Below are 21,158 nucleotides of genomic sequence, written 5' to 3' on the forward strand. Positions count from 1 at the left end.
CTTTCTATTAATGAAATAAAGGTGTGGCATTAGTATCAACTTGGCCGGGTTTTAAAAAGAAAAGGTTTACTGTCAGAAGCCCTTTATAAAGAGGATTCCCGCTCTTGTGAGAGTGAGTGATCATATCAGCAGCAGTGATACAGTAAAGATAGGCAGTATAACCTTGACACAGACACGCGGGCAGATTTTTGGTCCTCTTAAAAAAACTCTTCTTAACAAGGCCTTTCCTTGCTTGGTTTAAAGTTTGCACAGCATACTCTGACAAAGCTTTTGACTTGAGTTCAGTGACTGAATGTCCTTTCACAGGCCATTAGCGAGTGCTGGGTCACTTCTGCAAGTTCAAATTTCACACAGTTTCAGTATAATTTGAGCGCACTGGCTTGAGCAGCTTACTGACTGTAAAAGAATCGCTTTCATTTCCTCCAGCAGACCCCTAACATGAGCCACATTAACAGCTATGCAGGAGCTAAATGATATTTTCATTATGAATGGATTTTATGATTAATACTTGGGCATATTTTTTTAAACATGCTTACCACAAATTTGCACAGCCAAATGTAATTTTATCTTATTTCATTTGAGCCAAAGCTTAATGGCACCAAATAATAATTGATATATCATGTAATGCATCTAAAAACTGAGATAATTTATTGTGCTGTTGCAGCCTTCTCATACAGCTTTCATTAAAGAATTCATGGCTAGATATGCTTTAACTTTCTGATCACAGTGAGATGAAAGCAGAGGAAAAGAGTCGTTCTCTGATGATTTTTATGCTGCCACCTGCACTCCTTTAACTGCAGAGTGAACAAATCTTAGGAACAGACCTTTATCTGATGTCCTTGTTCAGCAGGAGGCTGTGATTTATTAGCCTCTGCACCCACAGCTCTCCATGACCCAACAGACCCTGCCCTTATCCTCCAAGCAGTAAACGCAGCTGCATGCAGCACTCCCTACAGTCACAGTGCAAGAGCTCCCTCTACTGCTGCACCCCGGTAATGAATGATTATGTTCATTCAAAAGTGCAGTTTACTGTGTTTCATAAGTTTGACACTGGTATAAAAGCGAACTTACACATCACATCACTTTTAGCACAAAGAAATGGTAATAAAGAAAAGTCCAGGAATCTCTCAAAAGTAGTTTATTGTGCCTCTCACTGTTTATATGGCTTTTCTTTGTATGACAAGAGTTGACATAAACAGAGGAAGAACAACACCTTGGCCATGTTGAAAAAAAAAAAACAATAACATAACACATAACATAATCTCAAAGTTTTGCCTGCATTACCGTCACTATCACCGTGACGACGTAGCAGAGAGAGAAAGGATGAGGTCACACACGAGTTTGTGTGTGACAGCACCATGCCAAGGACATCCACCCATGACTGAAAACTTTCTAAAGCATTCACACTCACGTGCACACGCACGCACACACACACACAATGAGGAGACCTGCCCATATTTAGAGGATGGGACCTCTCGCTGCTACAGAAACTATGTTCGTATTGCTTCAAAGAGGGAGAGAAAAAACCTCTGTACTGTATATCAGCCGTGCTTTCCAAGCTGATCGCCCACTGTGACATTTTGGCAATAAAGAAATGATACATGAGAACACATAATCCTCCACTGCTCTTCTTCTTCAAAAAAAGTGAGAATATACACAAGAAGACAAGATGATATAATGGCTTTTTGGGATGAGGGGGCAGTTTCCTGCATGGATACCAGTGTGAACGCAGGTGGGACGGTGATTGTGATGAGGATGACGATGATGGTGGTCCCTCCTCGCTCTGTGGAGAGTCAGACTGGTATCCATGCCGTTTTTCAGACTTGTCATCTTCTATTTACACAAAGTGGGGTTGAGAATCGCATAGTCAAGAATGCACGCATAAATATTGCCTGTTTCTAGCATGCTGGGAAGCAGCTAGGGTTTGGTCCTTACTGAAAAGCCCTGAGTCTGATTCCAAAATGTCTTCCATAAAGATTCCTGCTTTGCATATGCCTTTAATGGTTGTGTTGATGCATATGATACTAGTATGTTTGGATGTTTTTATCTGTGTTGAATGAGTGTGCTAATCTACTGATATCATCAGGGAGAGCTCTAAGATCCGTCGTATTTAATATGTTGATGTTACCATCAGTTTTGACATGCTAACTGGGACAGCTGCTCTATACTTAATGGAAGAGATGTGCCTTGCTTAAACAGATGATCACAAAAGTGCTACATATATACGGTCAAGTCGAAATCTCCGATCCCGGCACTTTGTGCCAGGTTGGCACATCTGCTACCACTCAGCATAGAGCGAAAGGAGTGTGTATGTTTGTTCTGCGCTTTTGTGGATACACTGTCCAAGATAATTAGAGTGTGTTTTTAGTGCATATGTGAGTGAGCATTCTGCCATGAGGACCGCTGGATTGTATCTGGAGTCCCTGCCAGTAGTTAAACTCATGCTCCACAGATGACTGTTCCTAACTTTGGCACAAAGATACTTCCTGCACTGACAGCACATGCTGGCCGCAACAACAGCATAAAAGAATAATGCCAACTACCTGATAACAGAAACTGGTTAAGTCACTGCAACAAAAAAGAAAGTCCTGGGTTGATTATCATCCACAGGGAGCCAAAGTGCTCCAAGAAGCCCGAGCTAAGCATATGTAGCTGATAAGGAAGACCCAGCCAGTTCTGATTACCCTTCTTTCCCTCTGAATATCTTCTCAGGAAAGCTCTTCAAAGATAAAAACTTGTCTAAAGGATTCATATATAAAACCAGAATAACAAATAAAAAACAAAATATAATTGTATATAGATATGTAAGGACTTATTCATAAACTGAAAAAAGGAAAAAAAAGAATGAAAACAATATTTAAAAATAACAACAAAAGAGTTGCATACTCAATTTGGCTTTGCCCTGTACTCTTGCTCTAAATGTGCTTGTTGTAATCAATCAAAGTCAACTGCTTAGTTCTGGTGTCTAGTTTGGAGGCTCCCCTGTTTAGATATAAACAACAATAGTAAGGGGGGTAGGGGGGAGAAAACAACAAACATTTAGCTTTCTCAAAGAGGTTATGTTCTTTTTGTCACGTTAACTTCTCTCTTGGCCGTGCCAGGAGTTCATCTGGTTTACCGTCATCTCTCCCTTGACCTCTCATTTTTTCTGCATTTCACTTGTCATGGACCGTGTGGCCTGAGTTAGAAATGTTTATACGCTTAAGGCTCTGCTGTGCTCAGTGGAGGAGGACACAGTGATGTGCAGTCAGGAGAGAGAGAGGGAGAAGGGAAGGCCAGCATTTTCTTGAGGTGGAAGAGTGAATGAGGTTGTGCTATATATGTGTATGTTTACTTATATGCTTGTATGCATGTATGTGTGTGTGTGTGTGATGAATCTGTGTGTCTATGTATGAAATGCTTTTTTCACTGCGCCCTCCGAGCAAGGCCTTTCCTCAACCCATCTATGGAAGTTAAAACACCCAGGGCTCCCCGTCACTGTCCGAGCCCCTGTCTCGATCTTCATCTCCCACATCGTCGTCGTCGTCTTCGTCCTCCTCTTCCGGTGATGGCTCGCTGCCGTTTTCGGTGGCCCAGCTGTCGTCCTCATCCTCAGCCTCCTGCTTTAGAACCAGGGCTGGAGGCGCGGGTGGTGGTGGGGGCGGTGGTGGAGGCGGCGGGCTCTCATTGCTCTCTGTTTGGTCGTCGAAGGCCTCCGGATTCTCGAGCATTTCCCTGATCAAAGGAGGCATCGGCCCTGGGATCTCCATCTTCAGAGTGATAGCTCTCTCTGCACCTGAAAATAGAAAGCAAGGCGTTTGTGGATAATTTATATAATTACCTCTCAAAATACATGGACACATCGTAAAGAATAAAAGGAAGAGTGAAGCTGAACTAGTAGAGTGTCCTGTAAAAGATGTATTCTTCTGGCAAGGACCTTGGGAAAGTGTACAGAGTTCAATCTTAGAAAGCACTCTCTCCATTCTTACCCTTCGTACTGATGCCCCTGAGGTCAGTGATCTTCATCAGCATGCGTGGGAACATGTGGGGTTTGTTGGGGCGGCGACGACGGGCATAGATCTTCAAAGCCTCAAGCAGAGGCTCCTGTAGCTTATCCACTTTCTGGGGCTCTTCTAAATCCATGCGGTCTAGTGAAAAAAGCAGCAAACACATGTTCTCATTCTCTCTTTTTTTTAAATAAATGGCACAGTTTTAAATAATCTCTTACATACAAAAGTCAATTATGTTTAACTTTTATTTTGTTAAAGTCCTTTCCTCTTTATAACAGACCAATCATGAGTAGGTGCATGCTGCAGTACCTCCACAGATGAGGCAGATGGCGCTGAGGAGACCGGTTTCTGTATCATCCATCTCCAGGGGTAGAAGTTGTCCTGCAAAGGCAAAAACCAGGTCTGTAAGCGGTCCAAAGCCCGCATTGTGCATCTGAGTCCGGTTCAGAGTCAGGCCATCTGAGAACGTCATAGTGTCCTGTTCTGGAGTGTAGCGTGTGCAGATTCTCAGCATCTGAAAAGCAAAACAAGGTGTAAAACTTTTTGAACATTAAAAAATGTAAATAAAATGTAAAGTAGTGTAATATGACTTCTTACAACACTAAAAATATCTGCAGTAGCTAAAAATGGTAGCCAACTACTCCAGTCTGGTTGTGTATATATGATAGATTTTGCATTATCTGGGCAAACTTGAATGCACTGCCACTTCTTACCACCGGGTGGAAGCATACCCATATTTCAGCATAAGCTTTGACAGAATCATTTATTTACAAAAAGTGAGTGAAGAGGGCAGAAGGGAAAACAAAAGCTCCTCACCAGTATGTCCAGGCAGGCGGACTTAAGCAGAGTGATTTGGTCAGCGATGGTGAGGCTGGTGAAACCCGGCAGCCGCTTGGCAAATTCTACTATCTTGATGATGCATTTGGTGGAAAGCTCACTAAACTTGTCCCATAGCCCTAGATCGAGCTGGACTCGATGGTCCGAGCTGGAGTTCTGAACAAACAAAAACACCCACAGTTCAGCATGTCATACAAGAGGAGGTGTGCAACCACGTTTGTATCAAAGGCAAGATTCACCGAGCCTCACATTTACATTTTACATCAGTCAACTGTGGGGAAAGAATTCCATTTACATGTTGCATCAATCATTCCGAGGCCACACAGATGGCTTAATGGGGAACTGCATTAGTTAAGCCACCACTATGTTGGGAAAGTTACTGCGAATTTTCATAAGCATGCAATCTGGGAGCATTCACTGCTGACGTAGCTGAGAGACAGTTTCCACATGCAGCAGTGAAAGATAGGGGTTTATGTGCACGACTTACGGTGGTGTATTTGCCCAGTTGGCAAAGTGATGGGAAAGTTTCTTGGTGAGCTTTGCTGACTTTATTGACTAGTTCCTCTAGCTCTCCACTTAGCTCATAGCTCTCCGGAAGAACAACCTCCTCCTTCACATCTTTCTTCTTCTTGTTTCTGTCATTGCGCACCGCTATGTAAAGGGGAGAAAACAAAATTAGTTCCACATACAATGTTAAAGCTCATACAGAAAGTTAATTTAATCTATCTGTAATGACATTTGAAAACAAACTCAGCATTCATGCTCAGTGTCTTTCACTGCTGCCAAGGAGATGTTACACGCTAGTGGAAACCAGAACCTTTCTGCTCTTAACAGCATTAACATATTTCCTTGAGGCCCGGCACGGACACTGGCTATCTCCTTCTTATCACCCGCTGGCTTCCTTGTCCATCTCTCTATCCACTTGACCGGTGCACATAAGCCAGTACGCTCTCTCCCTCTCTCTGCCTCTTCTCCCACCACCTCCTCCTCCTCCCATACTTTCCTTCCTCTCAGGATATCCAGTAATAGCAGAGGCACAATGTGATCCCGGTCTTAACACACATCCCACACAAACATTACACCCACATACATGTCCCCCGGGCTTCATGAAGGGCAAGAAACTGCCACTTACACGCAGCTGGCTACACAAAAGGTTGAAATAAAAAGCCCCCCCCCAACAAGCTGGTGTTTCTGATTGCGCAAATGGCGTGAATCCTGTTCTCAATACGTTGGTCAAAACTCCCAAATCTTGTTTTCTCCCGTGTTGTCTTTATGAATGAAAGCAGTGTCTGTGTGCTGGCCAGAGGGGTGAGGTTTTGTGGTGAAACAGGAAGTCAGATTCATTTTGTAAAGGGATTAGTCATATGATTGGTACAGTGCCCAGCCTCACCCTGATCACCACCCCTGGTCATCATCTGCTTCTGTCTTTGCTGCCTAGTTTCTCAGTCTCTATGTGCAAGTGAGAGAGTGACCCTGTTTTCCAAACGGGTCTCTCTATATCTCCAACGCTGGGGGACTCACCTTCCTTGGACATGCCGACCTCGAAGCACTTCTGCAGCCTGCAGTACTGACAACGGTTGCGTGTGACCTTGTTGATCTGACAGTTTTTGTCTCGGTGGCAAGTGTACACCATGTTCTTCTGGATACTGCGACGGAAGAAACCCTGGAACATCAGGAAGCAAGACACAAAAGGGAAGAGGGCAAGGGAGAATGTGCAATACAGTTATCATTATCAAGGCTGTGACATATCGCTGTATCTCTTTCAGCCTGCCCTTTGTCCATCCCTCTTTTATCATGTGAATGCAAAATAGAGAATCTAAATTTTTTTTATTTCAGAAAACCCAGTGTTCAAAAGATTGGTTCTTCTCACCTTGCAGCCTTCACATGAGCTGACCCCGTAGTGGTACCCGGAGGACTTGTCCTGGCACACAAAGCAGGGCTTGTAGACTCGAGGTGGGGGAGGTGGAGACGGAGAACTGGGTACCATCTCCTCTGAGCTGTTGCTCTGGGTCTCCACCGCTGTGAACATGGAAAGAAAAGACAGTGGAGCACATGATCAGTTACTAATCATTATTGTACAACTATTACTAACTCTGCAAATGCCACATGTGGAGTTGTGAATACATGTAGCAGATGTGGATAGATAACCACACTAAGAAATGACACGGCAGATATGACTGAGGTTCCACCAACAGACACTGATTAACAGTCATGCTCGCTTGGTAAACGTTTTGCCTGGACGTGGAATGAGACACATTTAAGTCTCAAAAGATAAATAACATATGAACTATCAAGGAAGTGTTCCTATTTCCTGGTACCAATTATCACTAAGGAGCCAAACTCAGGGGCCCTTTGGGGATATCGCATAGAACATATTGTCATATTGTCTTCGCATATAACTCTTGTCTATGTAAAGACAATAAATAAGAGAAGAAGGGCTCTTTGACAGCTGTGAGAAAACTGCTTTTTACATCACTAAGATGTAACTGACAGTGTCTGACAGGTTCTTTGATAAGGACAGGTAACAGAGCGAGCTAATGAGTTGAGAAAAGTCAAGAGTCAAAGCTGGCTTTTCCTCATTCCACACATTGACAACATCTCATGTGAACATCTTGCACGCACAGCACAGGCACATGACAAATGCACGGACACGCAAAGCTGGTGCAGAGCCCTGATTCTATGTCTCAAAAACTGAGGCACAGCTGTGACATCAGTGCTTACTCGAGTCACGTACTTGATATGGTACATTACACTTCATTATATTCCAAAGTGGACCCCATATAGGCTCTTTTGGAAGGTTCAAGTGTGCAGGGTATGGATTCCATACTCCCCCTGAGAAATATAAGATGCTAACCACACATGCCACAAAACCACAAACACACACTTGCACACACTTGCACACAAACAGTTTCACCCTTGGTCACCCTCTAACTTCAACCCCCTACTCTGCATCCCACCACCATCCCCTGACACACAAACCCTATTTTTCTCTTGTTTCCTGGCCCTAAATTCCTCAGTGCAGCCCTGCCAGGTTTTAACAGAGGACTAGGCTCGTAAGTTGGCTTATAAAGGCAGTCCCATGGCTGGACTGGAGGCCCCAGCCCGGCTGGCCTGCACTTTATTGGGACTCGGTCACCTTGGGCAGCTATTCACACCACCAGCTGTAGCTCACAGCCCGTAAAAAGAGAGCGAGAGAGAAAAAAAAGCCAATCATAAAATAAAAAACAGGCAGGCTCTAAAATTCTAACTTTTACTGCCCCCACCTCTCCCCAGCACCTTCAATGGAAAGCACAGAGGACTTGCCTAAACTTAACCTACAACCCCCCCCACCCAACTTACTCCCCCCTCTCACACCCAAAGCAGAATCAAAAACCACCAGCATGGCTTTTTTTACTAGAGAGAGGAGACTTCAAAAAGGAGAGAAAAAAAGAGGGCGTAAAAAGAGGAATTTGATATAAAACAGAGAAAGGGGAAGAGGAGGGGGGGGGGAGAGGGGCAGGACAAAGTTGCTCTTGAGGGCAAGTCTTGTTCAAGACCAAGTTGACGATTACTACTACTTCTGCTGTAGCTGCTCTGACTGGCCTGCAACTACCTCATTAATGATAGTAACAGAAATACATCAGACATTTTTTATTTGTTGCCTGCTGCCTAAACATCTGTTTTTCATATGCGACTCTTCAGAAATCCACAGTCCTCCTTTGAAAACCTCATTTTGCTCAAGTCAAAGATGTTTTCCATTAGTTTTTAGACCAATCCCAAAGCCAAATGCACAAATCAATCTAAAATCCAAAGTTTACGCCCCCTGAATGTTTCTACAGCAAGTCTCATATCTCCTTGGCCAGAATGTAACAAAACGGCAGGGTCAGTGGGAGAACAGAAACCCTCTGAACGCACCATGAACCACTGTTTATGCAATAATAACAGCAGCAAATGAGGCTCCAGACCGAGCGCTGACAACCCCTTAGAAAAGGACAAACCATATGTGGCGTCAAGTAACGAACACTGACTGACACTGTCTAAATGGATAAAGAAAGCGGGCCAAACACAGAAAGTCCATCTTGGAGAAAACCCGGGCAGCGGTGACAGACAAAATACATCAGGCTCTGTCAACACGTTGAACCTGGTTCCTGCCAGAGAACATGACTCCTGAATCCACCTCCAAGACTTTGCCTCATTCAGCCTACTCCATTCAAATCCCCCGTACCACTTACCCCAGGGCGCCACAGTCAGAGGGCCCATTCAGACAGCTACCCCGAGCCCCTTTTCTCAGTCTCTTCAACTCAGCTCATCACTGTTTAGAAAACAAAGCCCAGTGAAATGAGAGGCCCTCCTTATCAGCGCTTTGAGGCTTGGGGCACCATTTGCATGACAATCCGCTGTCTAAGGCCTGTGAGCTGATGACAGACAGATGAGAAGAGGAGTGGGGTAGGTGGTATGGGTGCTGCTGTTGGGGGAGGAGAAGAAGAAAAAGAAAGGCAAGAAGAAGGTATAGCTAAGTTATCAACAGTCACTGTTAGCTTCCTGCTAAGTATCAGTTTATTCTCTGATCCCGTGTTGCATTGCTGTGCACAAGTGGTCCCGCTGCCACTGAGCAAGTTGGTCCCATAAACACACTCAGTGGCTACAAACTACAAACACACAGCAACATTACACTAAAATACTTCAGCGTGATGGGATGAGCATTGCAGCATTCAGCACAGCCTCATTAGATGTGAAATATAACTGCACGAGACAGAAATAGCTGTGTAGCTGAAGGTGAATTCAACTAGGTCAATTACAGTGAATTCTAGGTCAAGTTAACCGAGCCAATCAAACTCCCTTTAGTACCAAGAGATCCAACAGAAGAGAAAAGAAAGCCAGAACAAGGAGAAACACTAAAGAAAAAATCAGAAGACTTCCTGGCAACACTGAGGCTGCCTGCTGTTCACTCAGCTGGAAAAAGGAGTGTTTCTAATGTATGTGAGCAAACGCATGACTATGCAGCTCCTGTTTTGTGTTGCAACACACTCCTCTTAACTGAGCAGCATATGACATTCTGGCACTGTAACAAGTATTCTTTCACAATAGGCTTGCAGATTTTGAGTACGTGACCTGTTGGAGTGATTGAATCTTCAGTGCGACACTGCTCCAAAAGTTCCAGCCTTGGCACGTGAGAGCAAACGCTTAGACGTATTCTTTCTGGGCCCAGTGCACTCACAGTGCAATACATCTGTAGGATACGTGTAGGTGTTTATTTTTGTGCTTGTCCAGCATTCACGTGCAACTCCAGCCAGCGGCTCTGCTCTGTCTCTGTAGTGTATATTTCACTTGCAAATGCCCGGACTGTTTGTAACAGTGCACCACTGAATTCCAGTCTCCATTAAAACACCCCCTCCTCTATGTGTGCGACTCACTCTGTTGATGTTTTCCCTGTTAGTGCTAAACTGCATGCACGGGCATGCGTGGCCTTTGTCTCCACCTCTATTTTCACTAAAGATCCTGTAAAGTTGTACCTCTTGTCGAGACTTTGAGGCAGAGGGGGAGAGAGGGGCACACAGTAGGGTTCATTGTGAAAAGAGGGTTGGGGACTGGGCAGAGAGTAGTGGCAGAAGGACAGCAGATTGGGAGAGGATGGTGAACAGTGGGCTGGGAGAATTGCTGGCACACTAGGTGGGGCTTTCAAGGGTGCCTTTGGCCCTCTACACCATGGCAGAGGCTACAGCGCCATAGGGTACGACTGACCGACCATCAGCACACGAATAGGTTTCTGTAAAGAAATGGGTTTCATGAAAGAGGAAAAGAAAGTAGTACCACACCCTTGTCAGTGGTGCCAGCACATAATACTCTCCTTCTCTGTTTTGTTTTGCCCATGTCTTCCTGCTATCACTCTTGAGGCTTCTGCTACAAGGTCCCACACAACAGACCTGCTTCCTTCCTCTTTTCAGTACCAGCGTTTCCGGAGGATCTTCGTCACTGGCTTTTGTAGCCACTTCTCAGTATCCCTTACTGCTACACCTCCATACATGTGCTCTCATTTCCCATTGCTATTCTGTTTCACCTATATATAACCCATATATATATACACAAGCACTCAAAATGGCACCGGGCTATAACCGAGAGAAAGAAAGAAGTGGAGGAAAAAAACCACTGAGAAAAATGGGAGGAATTCCTGACTGTGTTGACAGGGGAGGGGGGACTTTCATTAAAGGTGATGAGCAGTAGCAACGCCTTTCAACAGCTGTCAGAAAGCTCATCACCTGGTCTCCCACAGACTGACACACTAACACGCCTGTAAAGAGGCATCACTATATAGGAAAAGAAGACGGCCAATCAGGAGATGGCTCGGGTTTGAGATTTGAAAATAGATATTGAGAAACACATTCCTGAAGGGAATTAAACCCATTCTCTGGGAACCAGAAGAAAGCAATGAGACAAACATCGATAAACATTTGTGACGCATGCATGCGATCTGACGCCAGACCAGCATGTTGAGTAAAAACATTTTCCCATTTGCTCATGGCTTCTGTCAGTACTAATGACAAAACTGTGGACTTTTGAAGAATGACACAATGTGACATGGCACACAAGCTGCTGCCAAGGCACATTTTAATCTTTTTTTTTTTTTTTTACCCCTTTTTCCTTTAAAAATGAAAAAAGCAGGAAAGGCAGCAGGTGGGACAAGAATGTATCCCCGGGGCATGTTTTAAAAAGTGGAATTACCCTTGGAGTCTGGTGGTGTTCTCAAAACACCTGGTCTTCTTTACAGCACCTCATAAAGGGCCTTTTGATATTTTCTTGATGGAGTCAGCAAGCAAACATTTGGCAGCGTGCACCCCCCTTTTCCTGCACCACACAGCCCTGTCAACAAACACACAAGCTGCTTTCAAACAGCCAAACTCGTCTGCTGAGCCGCCTGTCCCCAATGAACCCAGCAAATAAAGTTTCCTTCAAATGTCCTTGTACCAAACCAGTGCAAGAAGGTATTAAGGAAAGGAAAAAATGAAGAAAATATAACGTCAATAAAAATATTTCAGACAGTCAGTGGCCTTTTATGACCAGCGCTGGAAAAACCAGACAGTCAAGTGCAGATCTGTGGAAAAAATGCACCTCCTCATCCCTGCCGTGAGCTCCAGCTGACTCTTCATCTGCCCACCACAGAGGAGCACAGCTCACCTCCAGTGACTGAGGAGTGAACCCAAACCTGGCAACCCAGCACAGTGCTGGGCCACTGATCATGTCAAGAAGACAGGACAGTTCACAGGCAGGCAGGGGAGCAGACAGAGAGCAGAAACAGGCGCGCAGGCGAGGTGAAGAGAGAGGAGAAAGCAGTCATCGAGGGAAACCCTGAGTCTTTGATCCTCGGGTTGTTTCTCGTCCTCCCAGACTTCCTCTCACCATCTGTAGCCCTGGCTCTCACCTGCCTGTCTTTGGCAAGGCCACTAGCGCTCGTTCAATTGCTATTGCTTCCTCCCCACAACAATAGAAACCTACAAAAGTAGAAGTAGCCCAGCCGTGGCTGCAGCCTTGCTCTGTCAGAGGAAGTGAGTGGAAAGGCGGATAATGTAAACAACAACAGTAGTATTCACTCCGGCACATTGGGGAAGCACCACACACCAAAGCATGCAAACGCAAACCTCCTATTGGAAGGAACAACACGCCCACGACTAGCAGCACACAGTTCATTTCCACTCAACATGTAAATGTCCACGCCAAAGAGTTTGCACACACTACACAAAGCGGTTTCTCTTGCCTTTTTACTTGGCGTTACATAGGATGCAGATCACTGTTAAAAAAAATGTTAAAAATCATGCACCCAGCTTTTTAACTGATTTCTGTTGTGAGTTTACGCTGCCACATACACATTATCGCAGCATTTTCCTCTATACAGTCACTTGGAAGAAGTTCAGAAGGAAGAGCTCAGAGAGACTAAGATCAAAACTGGCAGAGCAGTGACAAAATGACTGTGGCTTCCTGACTTCTGAGTGAGCAATCCATGCATAAGTAGTAACTCTTGAAGAATCAGCAGTCCCCTTCAACTGGCATAAAACCACAGAGTCCTGTAAGGTATTAAAGCCACTCTGAGAAACTTCTGCTTTGAGTGTCTCAGTGAAGCAGTGATGCATATCAGAGTTTTTCACTTTTGCTTGGCAGCAAACCGCCAACAGGTTGCCCAACTCCGTTTGGGTGGAGGCGCTCAGATGACTGATGTGACAGCCAGATTTTGAGCCACACAGTGATTCATTTCCTTCCATTACGGTCTCTAGAGGTGTCACAAAACACAGTTCCACATAAGACTAATACATGAAGTATTAAAGGTACATTTTGACAATTACCACTGAATGAACACATCACTGGGAACGTAAGCAATACCCAGCCAGTCAGTTCCCTTAACAGCAGCTAACCTGAGTCGATCGAGCATTCCTAAACAGGCGATAAATCATCCCAAACAGCCCCTAATTCATTTGCTGGATTGTTTCCTGTCAAACTGGCTGTCCGTCTGTCTGTTTGGTTTTGTCTCTAGTGTTTTATGGCAAATGGGAGATGTTCTTACCGTGAGGCAGAAGTTTATAACAGGCTACTGCAAGTACCCATTCACTCACAGGTCAAGCTATGGTGGAGACATGGACATATGATCTGCTCCTGTGTAGCCACTGAAGAGCATGTGCTGCTTTTTTGTGCTTAAGAGTGTCTCTCACGTGTCTAGGTGAGAATGCACTTCTTGTGTCAGATTTAGAGCAAAACATTGACTCTAGGGGCCCAGAGAAACAGTAAGTGTGTTAACATTACTTTAGTAACCTGGTAGTAGTTCTTTTTCTGGAGTAACCTGATTTTGAATGAAACCTTATTTTGCAGACTCTAGTTTACACTTAAATGGATTAACAGGATTAACAGGGATATTACAAGTGTGCGTGCCAAAGAGGGAACGGGGAAACAGGAAACGCAGCACTGGAAAGGCAATACAGTGGGATGAAAGAAAAGATGAATGCTGAAACTGTTCTTTTATCCAAAGTATAAATATCCTAAATCTGCCTAAAAACAAAGCTACAATGAATAAGTCAGAGCAGCTAAAAGGCAGATTATTCCTAATACTGAGAGACAAGAGGAGAAACTGTATGGTGTGACGGTATTAGTTAAAAAAACACAACAGAGCAGAGAAATCTGATTACTGACCAGCTGTATGTAAAGTTCTGACAATGTGAACACATTCTCCTGTTTCCTGGTTTAACCTGATTTCTTCCAATAACCTGGTTTCATGTGCACTCGTAAACGCACACGCACGCACTCAAACAGACATCTGTTAATTTCTCCACTGGCATTCATCTTCTTTCTGTAAAAAGTCCCAAACTGTCAGCTAGGCTCACAATTACAGGCATGCCAGCTTACACGCACACACACCTGTTCCTCCTTACAGCAAAATACACCCACAAGGAACACAAACAATACAAGCTAATGCAAGTGTACACAAATGAACTCATGCACCATTTCCAGAAGGATGGTCATGTCAGTTGCACATATGCGCACTGGCAGAATTTGACTAATGTCAAAGGGAAAAACAACACCAATTTGCCTCCCTCCCTCCCCTCGGTCCTCCCCTCCTTCCACCCACTCTAGGCCAAGTCCTCATCCATCTCTCTCCACCCCTGAGCCCAGATAATAGCTGTACTACACCAGCCGCTCACCACTCCCTGCCAAACGCTGTCGGCTGCGTAAACACAACCCATTCACACATACACAGGAGGAGGACAGTTGGACTCGTCTGGGTTTCTAGACCCGACGTGGCTATACGAGGGCTCCACTTCTTCTAACGCCGAGCCCGTAGCAACACTCGAGCCAAGCCGTCAGTCAATAACACGCTGGTAACAGAACTGCTCACACACAGCTATGAGCTTACATGCACACTCTTCTATGCTATAAACAAACATGCTTGTGCAGTGGTACATCACATGCTCACCAGTGAAATAAACTCTTTCAGGTGCATGCACTAATACAGCACACACACGCACGTAAGTATGCATAGTTTGCCAAATGTCCACGCCTTTGTGCAACGGAAAATGTGCCTGGCAGGCAAAGAGCTGTTCTCAGTAAACAGCTACAATAGCAGCAGCCAGACACGGGTGTTAGGGTGGGCAGCCACAATACCTCTGGGACCAGCAAACTATTGTGAAAGAACTCACAAAAGTCCAGATTTTATACTGATCTGGAGCTCACGCAAACTGCTAGCCCAGTTGCCTCATAACAGTCACGTTTATCGTGCTGCGATCCACAAATCGTCAGCTCATCATGAGTCCACGTAAAATGTCAGAGTATTCGCTCTTGTGAAATACTGTTTAAACACGACGGACAGGAAAACAAAAACAGCCCTTTCAAGGACTCACATTCGGTTGCCGAGTTTTATTTACAGCGGTGCGACTGACGCTGCTGAGGGGCTATAAACTGCTGTTAGAGCGGAGCCAGATTCCAGCACAGGCCTGAGGAATCCAGCTTGGCACACCGTCCGTCTCTGCTTTTGACACAGCAGTCTGGGTGCCCAACAGCAGCCAAGTGGACACGTAAACTTGAACATACATTGATCAGAGGAGTCCGCGTACAGGCACCACACACAAGTCCAGGTTAGGTTAACACTCTCTGATTTATGCATAAGTCAAACCACGCACAGGAGGGGGCTCTGTGGAAAAAACTTGAAGCAACTGCTAGGATTGAATCTGTTTATTTATAGACAGCGCTGCCTATTAATGGGCTCAGCTATTACTGCAGGGCTGACAGAGATCTGTGAACAAGGTGGTGTGATACTGCAGCCCAGCAGGTCTGACACCAAAAATGGCTTCACCCTATTAAAATGATTTCCACAGCGTAATATAACATGTAACATAAACTATTGTAAGGTTAGAATGAACCAACAGGCCTGCGATTTTATTTAATAACCATCTGGGCTCTGATGCTATGTATTATTTATTACAAAACAAGGACTACTGCAGCTGCCTGAGCTACTGTATTATATCACGCAGGACACTGTATTCCTCAACACATTAATAAATAATTTAGAGCCTATTACACTGTAGTGCAGGCCTGGATATAATGACAGTTTAGAGTGCACTTTAAATGAGGTACTTTTTATAATTAAAGCTTGCGACCAAACACCAAAAACAGACTTTTCTTTGATGCCAGTTTTTTTCGCATTTCTAGCTTAATGTTTTTTTTTTGTTTAAAAAGTTAATTTAGTTGCAACCTGCTTAACGTTTTTTCCCTCCTTCATATCAATTACAACTCATTGACCCTGGACTGGCTTATTCCTTTAAAGTTGAGCACATTGTTTTGACATTATCTTGAGAAAATCACCGATATAAACACGTGACGTTAGTGACAATGATTAGAAGTGTAAGTACTCTCCCTCTTTCTCTCCAACACACAAACACACACGTCACCCACTAACCAACATACCACCATCTATTTCCAGCCCTGCCCCCTCAGGCATTCTAATCTTTTAATTGAATCTTTTGTAATTATAATGAAATAACTGCAGACTTCTATCAGGGAGAAAATGATCGGGCCAGAATGTGCCAGCGGTCACAGGAAGCTCTTATTTCTCTACCGCTGCTGCCGAGATCTATACCCCCCATTTCAATTAGCCCCTCAATTCACATTTGAACAGCACATTAGGGGAAAACAAAGAAGCGTGTGCGCCCGTGTGTGTGTGTGTGTGTGTGAAGGCACACATAGTGACAAATTGCTCAAGCAATCTGTTACTGTCATGTCCAGCTCTTATATACACCGTTTGTTAGACTTACAATCCAAAGTGTGCTCAAAAACATCGAGCTAAGAGTGTACTTTGGTGAGAAAAAACACTTTCCCTTCTTTTGACCCTGGAGAACTGCTAAACGTAATTGCCTCATTCTTCTAAGCAAATGAACATTGACAGAGAGGGGATTTGTCGGCATAGGCTGTCTCAAATGGCTTCCCTGGCAGTTGACTAATTCAGTTCTCATTGACGTACGACTAAATCAGTGTCCATTATCCTTATGTGTAGGCCAGCTCAGATGTAGTACCAGCTCTGTGGCATAAGGCACTTAAGAGCATTACACAAGCCAAGCTGGTTGAAAGAGTCTCCTTTTCAGCAAGCTGACAAGCTTACCACACATGCAGTAGATCTGACATTGGCCAGGCTGTAGCCTCTGCCTAACCTCTGACATTAAGGTCTCCCACTCCTGAACAAAAAAACAAGAAAACTGACCACACACTTTTAAGTCCTCTGATTGTCCCTGGCTAATGGCCAACAGCAGTGACACTTATCACCGCCGAAGATTTACTGCAAAGAGAGGAGGTTATACTCATTTTGTGAAAGATTTAGGGCAGACAAACACATTCTCCACACAGGTTATCAGAGAAAAACTGTTTTTGCATTTCTGCTAAACCTTGTTTTTTTTTTTATCCTCACATTGTAGAGAGCATTGCTAAAGAGTTGAATTCTTTTTACAAATGGAAAAAAAAAAACCTGTGTGACAACAGTATATTATTGTATTAATCCAGGGCCAGGTGACTTGCTTTACAAACACAGTGGCTATTTTGGTGTGCAGTGTGCGTGCTTGTGTGACTGTGGCATTAAGAGCCAGACAGGTCCCTCTGTTGTGCAGCTGGGCTGGCTTAATGAGATATCAGACTCAAACATCAATTCATCAGCTTCATTGATGAGGACAATGAGAGGCAACTGCTTCAGTAAAGAGGGGCATTATGGCTCCTTGTGCAGGGATAGGGCAGCTTTGTTTACAAAGGTTATTGGGCACACTGGGTTTGAAACAGTACACCACACCAGCCACTTTGCTCTGCTCTGCTAACTTAGATCTCTCACCCTCAGGGCAGCGTCCCTGGACTTTTTTTCCCCCTTTCCTTTTTTTCACTTTGATTGTGTGGAACAAAGACCTGAAAGAAAAATATACTTCTGGAATCTGAGGCCTAATTTTTAAATGTGTGCATGTGTGTGAATGGGTTAAAAGGAAAGGACCATAGAGGCCTGATTGATTAAATAAACAAATCTCATCTTGTTATCATCAGGGCTCCCCTAGCTAAGCAGAGCAGGCTGGCGTGGCTGGAGTCCCCTCTGGCCTCAGCCTCCACTGACAGGGCATCTGTCTTCATTAAAGCTCAGCCAGTGTGCATGACGGCCACTGAAATGCTGGTGTCTTCACGATTAATGAAGACAGATGACCCCCCCCCCAAGGAAGTAAAAAGGCACAAAAAAGAAGGGAGGACGAACAAACGGAAAAGCATGAAAAAAAATTGAAAACACTTTCAAGCAGCTCTGAAAAATCGAGAGCAAAGTTAAGCTGCTTATCTGATCGCTCCGGCTCCTCTTATTTTCTTGATTGTTTTTCCACTGTCATATCTGGCTTGGCTCCCTCCACACTTCTCCCACCATACCATGCATACACACCCCACACCCCCACTCCTTTCCACTCTCACACACTCTCTCACAGCAGTAGCAGCCCCCTGGAAGTAGATGAAAATGGACCCCAGTTGTTGTTAGAGTCAGAGCCTTGTCTGAAGTCAGCGGCAGAAGAAGGGAGAGGGGGGGGGGGAAATGAAGTGGAGAGATGCAACGAGCAAAAGAGAGAAGAGAACGTTGGCCAGAATATATCTCTGCTTTCTTGAGATTTGTATGTATTATTATTTATTCATACATTTATCTGCTAAATAATTAATCCGCTTACTAATTCATGGCTGTTTGGCTCTGGAGGAATATCATTATCCATCTAGTATCCAGCAGCATAAACAAACCTCTGACCTATGAAGACTGCAGCAGGCCCAGCAAAACTTATTATTAACTAACTGTATTATTAAAAACAGGCAACATTTGTCATTAACTTTTCATGTGAAATTCATCAGAGACCTCACTTCTAGTGTTAAACTCATGCTGTGAATAGACAATAAACCAGATAGAGTACATCTGACACGTCACTGTCATCTCTTCCTGTCACTCACCAAAACCTTTTCCTTTTCTAGTATGCAGCACCTGGCAAGGTCAAACCCCAGGTGGCAAACATTGTTACTGAAACTTGACTCTGTGGGCTCAAACTCACAAACTCACCACACAGATGAATACACACAAGCACATTTTTTTAAAACCCAACACACAGTGCATATAATATCATAGCAGAGAATTTTTTTCAGATGGCTGAGCAGCTCAAACTGGCTGTGGGCTAGGAGAGGAGAGGAGAGGAGAGGAGAGGAGAGGAGAGGAGAGGAGAGGAGAGGAGAGGAGAGGAGAGGAGAGGAGAGGAGAGGAGAGGAGAGGAGAGGAGAGGAGAGGAGAGGAGAGGAGAGGAGAGGAGGAGAGGAGAGGAGGAGAGGAGAGGATTGTCTCTGTCTTTTCCTGTGTTGCTCTGTAGCCCCTGACAGCAGCCCCCTTGGCCGAGCCCTGAGGGGTAAACAAGCCAGCAATGAGAAAATGAAGGAAGGAGTGACCGAAAGAAAAGGAGAGGGAGAAGAGAGGGGGAAACATGATTGTGTCATAGAAGAATCCAAACAGGATGCCACTTACATTGAACACTGGCAGTGCTCGTCCAAGCAAAGGGGTCCAACCCAGCAAAAAAGGGGTTCGCTTTCCGCAGCATGCATGCACCACGGCTGGTGACATCATAGAGCTGACGGGGGCCCATTCCCAGAGCCTCCATACAGTCGAACATGGTACCCCCCCACCCTCGGCAAAAATCAGTGAGAGCCCTCAGTCCTGCCTGTGTCCTACCCTGCTTCCACTGCTCACGTCACTCACTGAAGCAGTGACAAGAGCTCACAGCAGCAACAGCTATCTAGATTCACTACCTTCCTCTCCCTCCCTTCACTTATCTCGCGCTGTCACTCTCTCTCTGCTGTCTTTTCCTTCCGATGCCGGAGTTTTCCTTTTTCCCTCTCAGCTGGAATGCAGATATGGTTCCTGACTGGCTGAGCTGAGCGTGACTCTGACTCTCTCCTCTCCCCCCTGCCCCTGGGTGAGCTGCTCCCAGTCTGCTGTAACAGACCTAAATAACAGCCTCTCGCAGCTCTCGCTGAGCCCCAGACACGGCGGAGTGAACCAACTGCTTTGGCATGACGCTGCAAGAGGGGGTGGAGAGAAAGACAGAGAATGCCAGAGAGGGAGGGACAGAAAGAGAGAGGAACCCAGGAGGAGGGGAGGTGTAAGGGGCCGTCCAGCAGAGTCTGCACTGGAGTAAGAACTGATCTGGCTGGAGCACAAAACTTTATTCCCCATTCTTCTTGTGCTTTTTTTGTTTGTTTGTTTTTTTGAACACACGATTTTTTGTTTTTCATATTTCAGCCCTAAATGCAAACAGTGCCCCCACCTACCCCAACCTCACCGTCTTCCATTCAGATCTGGTCCCTGTCTCTGGCTTTCTTTACATTGCACCTCCCCCAGTTCCCTGCAGTAAATAAGACCCCCTTTCCCCCTCCCTCCCTTCACTGAGCCCCCGTCTCTAATCATAACCATATTAAAGTCCAGCCACTGGCCCGGGCGTGTATGTGTGTGTCAAAAAGAGAGCCAGAGAGAGAAAGAGAAAGAACATTGTGCTGTGGCTGAACCCAGAAACCAGATGCCAGGGTAAATCCCTCCCTCTCCTCTGTCTGTTTGAGGGAACAGAGGATGGGCAGTTCTTTCTGTCGCTCCCTCTGGAAGTGCTTTAACAGTGATGAATGAGGGCTGCCTTGCTCAATCCCCGCAGTGCATTTACACAGACAAATATCTCCAATATACAAACACACCATGTGCTGGACACACTTCTCACAGGTTTACTTGACCTTGTTTGTGATTTATATCTCGACGCAGAAATAGCAAAAGACGTCCAAGGAAGCAGCGTCGATGAGGTTGTTCAAGCAATGATTTTAATGCAGTAAAAAAGCCTCGTGGCAGCTGAATATTTTAGTGGTTGTGGATTCACAGTTAAAACGTATACCCTACACATTTAACCTTCATTATAACAATGGTTTTTCTGTGCACTGATTAAAAAAAAAAACAATTCAGCTTAAAAAAATTGCAGTGCCCTCAGAGTGGCAGTGAATCAAAGGAAATCAATGGGCAGTGTGAGGTCAATGAAAAAGCCTGACACTGGTCCTAACTGTTGCTCAGCAGAGGGATGGACTCTGGCTGGGCTAAAGCAAACAGCGTGATACAATGGGAGATATATGATAATAGAATAGCTTCAGTCTGTGAGCTCCTCACATTCATCTCCCCCTGTCAAAGCAGTACAAGTGGTACAGCCCAGCAGGCAAAAAAGACACCATTTCCTGTCAATCTGTGCTGCTGGCTACGCTCTCCATAAACACACAGCGTCCTCCCTCCTCCCTCCTCCTCTGTCTAACACTTCA

At 44.9% G+C, this 21,158-nt stretch overlaps 1 protein-coding gene across 3 annotated transcripts in view; it reads right to left on the reverse strand.

Annotated features, from left to right (window-relative positions):
- Positions 1–1,122: 1,122 nt before the first annotated feature.
- rarga (retinoic acid receptor gamma a) overlaps positions 1,123–21,158 on the reverse strand; it is a 40,814-nt gene continuing 20,778 nt past the window's right edge. For 2 of the 3 annotated variants that reach the window (XM_040047923.1, XM_040047922.1), the window contains exons 3-9: positions 6,697–6,845; positions 6,348–6,489; positions 5,314–5,477; positions 4,806–4,982; positions 4,299–4,503; positions 3,969–4,127; positions 1,123–3,775 (exon numbers count right to left, since the gene is read on the reverse strand). In XM_040047923.1, coding sequence (XP_039903857.1) covers positions 3,453–3,775; positions 3,969–4,127; positions 4,299–4,503; positions 4,806–4,982; positions 5,314–5,477; positions 6,348–6,489; positions 6,697–6,845 — 1,319 coding nt within the window. In that variant the 3' untranslated portion in view covers positions 1,123–3,452. Of the gene's footprint in view, positions 3,776–3,968; positions 4,128–4,298; positions 4,504–4,805; positions 4,983–5,313; positions 5,478–6,347; positions 6,490–6,696; positions 6,846–19,338; positions 20,142–21,158 lie in introns of those variants that run through there. The other variant, XM_040047924.1, reaches the window with a different exon arrangement.

The sequence above is a fragment of the Simochromis diagramma genome, unplaced genomic scaffold (genome assembly GCF_900408965.1).
Source record: "Simochromis diagramma unplaced genomic scaffold, fSimDia1.1 OVJJ01000387.1, whole genome shotgun sequence".
NCBI classification, from domain to species: domain Eukaryota; kingdom Metazoa; phylum Chordata; class Actinopteri; order Cichliformes; family Cichlidae; genus Simochromis; species Simochromis diagramma.